Genomic DNA, 5,129 nt, shown 5'->3' on the forward strand with positions numbered 1-5,129 from the left:
TTTTATTACAATATTACCCCATCTATCCTCAGAATAATGGCGAATAAAACTACCCTAAGAAAACAATAAAATAAAATGAAATTAATAGAAAAATCAGACTTAGTGCAGGTCTATAATGTCAGCTTCAACCAGTGCGGGATGGTAAAATTTTCAACATGGCAATTATATGTAATTACCCTATGACATTTGTAGAATTGAAAAATATGTAACCCTATCATTATGATAAATTTAGACATAGGCCTACAATAACGTGCTCTATGCGTTGCTTGTCTAAATGTTTATTGTTGGGCTTAATTGTGTATAGCCTACAGCTTGATGAATGAGCCCAGTTGTCTGCGCTGTGACCATGGCATGGCAACTCCATGCATCCTAATCGACTGCACGATTCATTTCTCTCCCACTGCTTCTCTAGCAGCTTAATGTCTGCAAAGCGTTTTGACTCTCACACTCCGAATTCACACAGGTCTGAATTTACGGTATGGGAAACATTACATTAAAATAATTGTTTCCAATTAAAAACGTAAGAATGCTATCAAATATTGCCATCAAATATTTCTTTTTTATTTTAACACATTCAGTAATAGTAGTAGTGTAGTAGTAGTAGTAGTAGTAGTAGTAGTAATAATAATAATAATAATTATAATAATAATAGGCCTAATAATAATTATTATAATAATAATAATAATAGTGTGTCCTTAGTAAATCTCCAGAAACATTGTGATTGTTTACTTCACTTTTAATGAGAAAATATTTTGATGACCAGCTTTTTTTTCCAATTCATTGCAGACTATTTGCACACTTTTCAAAAGCACGCATGCTTGCAAAAAATAAACAAACAAAAACAAAACAACAACAACAATAACAACACAAATTTAGAATGCATGCTTTACCTAAAAAGAAAAAGTACAAATTTACAGCATCTGATACACATGGTCACCACAGCTTTTTAAATTAAATGCTTCACAGAACATTTTCTGGAAAATAGATATCTAAAACATAAAACTAAAAAGTGCATTTTACAACATTTCAGTATCAGTTATTTGCAATATTCACATCTTGCATTTGAGGACATTTGACAATACTACTTTTCAATTTTGAAAAGATTTCATAATTCCGTTTGCTTTCTTTTTACAGGGATGGTAAGAACAAATCTAACCCCTATGCCTATTTGGTATACCCTTAACCATCATTCCAGTATTAAAAGCAAACAAAAACACAGAATCATTGCCTCGCAATTTCATTGACATTACAGTGGTCACACAGAAACGGTGCAAAAGTGAGTTTCGCTATTTGATAAAACTGAAAATCTGTCATGGGATTTGCAAGCACTTAAAATCATAGTTGATGGTGCCAAAACAAACTTTCTTCACTCCTCTCAGTGGCCCCACTTTCAACACCCACATTTTACAATAAACTGAAAAATAGAACTATCAAATAATTTATATTTTGAAGAGCAATACTTCGCTGTGCGATTCTGTGCTGAACTTCTATGACACAATTTAAAGCGACACATTCAATACACACACAAATAAATCAATATGCAACGCAACTTCTCGCCTTGATAGTATTTTTCCCGACAAGAATATAAACTTTGGGTTTGGTAAAAGGGGCCTGGGAGCCGACAGTTCAATACTGGAAAAGTTCACTGTATTGTTGGTCAATGGACAGCCACCGACTGCAGTGTGGAGGGGTTCGTCAGAGTCTCGCTCGGCGTTGCGGGGCTGCTTTGGCTCGTTGCTGTCTGTGGGGACGTCGGGCTCAGAGACTGTGGGGAGTTGGATAGAAACGCGGGGATGTGTGGAGGTAGCGCCGAGAAACCGGGCATGGAGGTCGGGGTGGGCTTTATTGGCACAGGAATAGCCGGTAACGACTGTCCCCCGTGACAGAGGGACTTGATGGGCATGCCATAGGCACTGTAGTCGCTGCTTGCCATGGAAATTGGGGCCGCCGTGTCAATCACGCTGGTGTTGTACATATGGGGCCAGGCTGTAGTCAACTGGTTGTGGAGGGGATACCCGGCAGACATGGACTGCATGGTAGAAAACGCAAGGCTTCCCGGGACCTTGTACTCTCTGGCAATGATGTTCTCAATGGCAAACGGGTGTTTAAAAGTTGATGACTGGGACACTCCGAGGTTGTAACTGGACATCTGCGGGAGGTGTGTGCCAGTGGCTGCCAGTGCGCTGAGTCTTAGTTTGGCTTGCTGTTGAAGGTAATGGGCAGCATCTGATTGCTTACTCGGGGCCAAATGATCAGATGCCATCAACACTTTGAACCGTTTGCGGCGTCTCAAGAAACTTCCATTCTCAAACATGTCTCCGCAGCTGGGGTGCAGTGCCCAAAAACTGCCCTTACCTGGTTGATCTGGGCGCCGTGGGATTTTGATAAAGCAGTCGTTGAAGGACAGATTGTGTCGCAGAGAGTTCTGCCATCGCTGGGTGTTTTCTCTGTAATAAGGGAATCTATCCATGATGAACTTGTAAATTTCACTGAGAGGAAGCATCTTCTCTGGGCAACTCTGGATCGCCATGGCAGTGAGGGAGATGTAGGAGTAAGGCGGCTTCTGGTCGCTGTATGTGTTTCTCCCTGGACGAGGCATCCTCGATATTTTTCACAAAAGTAAAATTTAGTCTCCGTTAATTCCTTGGCGAAGGCTTGCCACTCTTCATGAAAACAACCGCTGAAGATAGTCTAAATGCACGCAAAGCTGGAGCTGCGTTGAAGTCACCTGCGTGAAGCCGGTACAGGTTGAGCGCCTCTGGAGTTTGCAGGCGGTCGGACGGTGCACATTTATGGAGTGACGGGTGCTGTAAGTCTTTCTTGCAAAGTAAGTCAGCTTGTCCCGCTAGCAGAGTTGAATAGGCTTCATCTGGCGTCCTTGATAAGACGAGCTAAGTGGATGCCTCCATGTCCTTCCTCTAACCATCTGATAGTTTTATGTAGTGACATGAGCAGAAAAGACCCCTGTAGAGGCGCTCCATTAATGTGCCACCTCTTTGCTATCACATGACAATTGCCATGGGAGGAGGGGGCTGGGAGGAAGGCATAATCTGGTTTCATTTACACCTATTTACATGGACACCTTGGGCCAATAGAAATCATTTCCATTTGAAGACAGAAAAAGGGGTGAAAAGGCTCGGCAACCGGAATTGAACTGCGATGGCACTCAGTGTGTGAAGGTATGCGCTAACATACTTCTTCAGCGGACTTTACAGTTACAATTCACAAATGTAAAAGGAATATAAAATGGAATGTTTGACATGGAAATTATCGGGCATATTGCAATTTATGGATATACAACTGGCTTTTAGTGATCTGTGCTGTTGTTGATGTCAGTCTGTATTGTATAGGCTAATCTAAAACATGGATTTATTAAAATTATTTATATTTGTGCAGTGTTGTGTGTAATGTGTAGTTTTCGTAAAGGTTAATGCGCCGTGCGTAAATTGTGAGGCAGCACCTGCTCATTTACTCATCGGTAAATCTTTTTAATATGATGTGGATTTTAATGAATTGGCACCAGCTATATCTAGTGATTTTACTGAACGAAATAGTATTTTCATTTATTTCGAATATATAATAATATTGTTTACGAAATGCACCCATGCAAAATTATTTGCCATGAGCAAGTTTGTTGACGAGCCGACTATTAGTTTTTCTCGGCTAATTTTGCTCCGAGCTGAGCAAAGGAAGTAGACAATATAAAAACATCAACACAATGCAAACAATGCTGTTCAAACTGAAACTTCATGAGGCAATCAAGCCTATTGTGTTTATGTAAAGAAGATTGAAAAGTACTTCAGAAATGCAAATAAACCCTTGAGGATGGTGTGGTGAAAACTGTATAAAATATCCATAAGTCAATTATATGAATGTGAAAACCAAATGGGAAGCCTATTTTGAGCTATGGCTATTCAAGCTTTTGGCCAGGGCCACCTTTCCGCTTGGAGGGTTTACAATGCCAGGGACCACACACACGCACACGCAGATTTGCTCATAATTTATGCTAATTTCCCTCCATAAACCCACAATGCACCCCATCACCAGTCTGACGGATTACGAATAGAATCGCAATGCGGGAACACCAAGCTATTTTGACCCAGGAATCAGTTAGAGGACAGCGTCCCGCCGGTTGTAAGATGTTTGTAAGAATCTCTCCAAGATGCTGTCTACAAACCCATGAAACAGGAGAAAAAAATAGCTTACTGTGATTATTAAGGCATTGCAAATGCTTAGCAGTCTTACCAATTGTCCTATGAGTATAGTAATGTGTAATATGCCACAGTTTACTACAGTATTAGTTTATATATGGCAACCTATAGGTTCTTCTAAAGAATTTTATATAAGGGAAAAAGTCGAGGTTTTCTTATAATTCCCCCACAACTCAAAAAAAAAAAGCCTAAACGCTCCAGCATGCAGTTGCTTTCCTATTTTTTTTTTTCTCCGGTGTTAAAAAAAGTGCCTTTTTAACACCTGTCATTTCCTATTTACGCTCAGCTGAAAACGTTTTGTCCAAAAGGAAGTGGCCCTGTCGACCCATCTGAAGCACCGTGGATAATGACAACACACCGCCAAGTATCAAACATCTTCTGACATTCAGCCCATTCATTATAAAACTATATTATTGAGTCTAAAATTCGTTTCACTGAGATTAATATAGCCGTTTGCAAAGACCAGTCAAATCCGTCTGGGGTTGTAAATTATAGCAGCGCATATGCTTTGCTCTGCTATAGAATAAAAATTCTTATGGGGCTTGAGATTAATATGGACTGTTCATACCGTATAGGCCTATGTCAAGCAAATAGTAGATATAATAATATTAGATGTGCGTGAGGGAAAATAATCAAAGCTCATATATTCCACAAGTGATCCTTTAATTATAGGCTTTCACCTGAAACGAAGACCCGTGATCAATTTCACTCGTTCATATTTGCACCGAAGAAGTGGCCAGTTGCTGTCATGCAAATATGTGTCTTGCAAGTTAACCTGCAGGACTCGCATTAACCAACCGAGCCACCGAGGAGCAGTGAGTATTTCTTTTTTCTTTTTTTTTTTTTTTGCTCACAGACGGTGTGGCTTTTTGAGCTTCAGGGTTATGGGATATTGGTAGGCCTTTTGTCCCTGTCGAA

At 40.2% G+C, this 5,129-nt stretch overlaps 1 protein-coding gene across 1 annotated transcript; it reads right to left on the reverse strand.

Moving 5' to 3' along the window:
- Positions 1-1,657: 1,657 nt before the first annotated feature.
- On the reverse strand, positions 1,658-2,599 carry foxb1a (forkhead box B1a). The gene has a single exon (XM_071519066.1). It carries the CDS (start codon positions 2,597-2,599, stop codon positions 1,658-1,660), a length of 942 nt encoding a protein of 313 aa, XP_071375167.1.
- Between the last annotated feature and the right edge of the window lie 2,530 nt (positions 2,600-5,129).

The sequence above is a fragment of the Centroberyx affinis genome, unplaced genomic scaffold (assembly GCF_046629955.1).
Source record: "Centroberyx affinis isolate AG114_WGS23_722 - 3 ecotype Tasmania unplaced genomic scaffold, CSIRO-AGI_Caff_v1 ptg000654l_1, whole genome shotgun sequence".
In the NCBI taxonomy this organism is placed as follows: Eukaryota; Metazoa; Chordata; class Actinopteri; order Beryciformes; family Berycidae; genus Centroberyx; species Centroberyx affinis.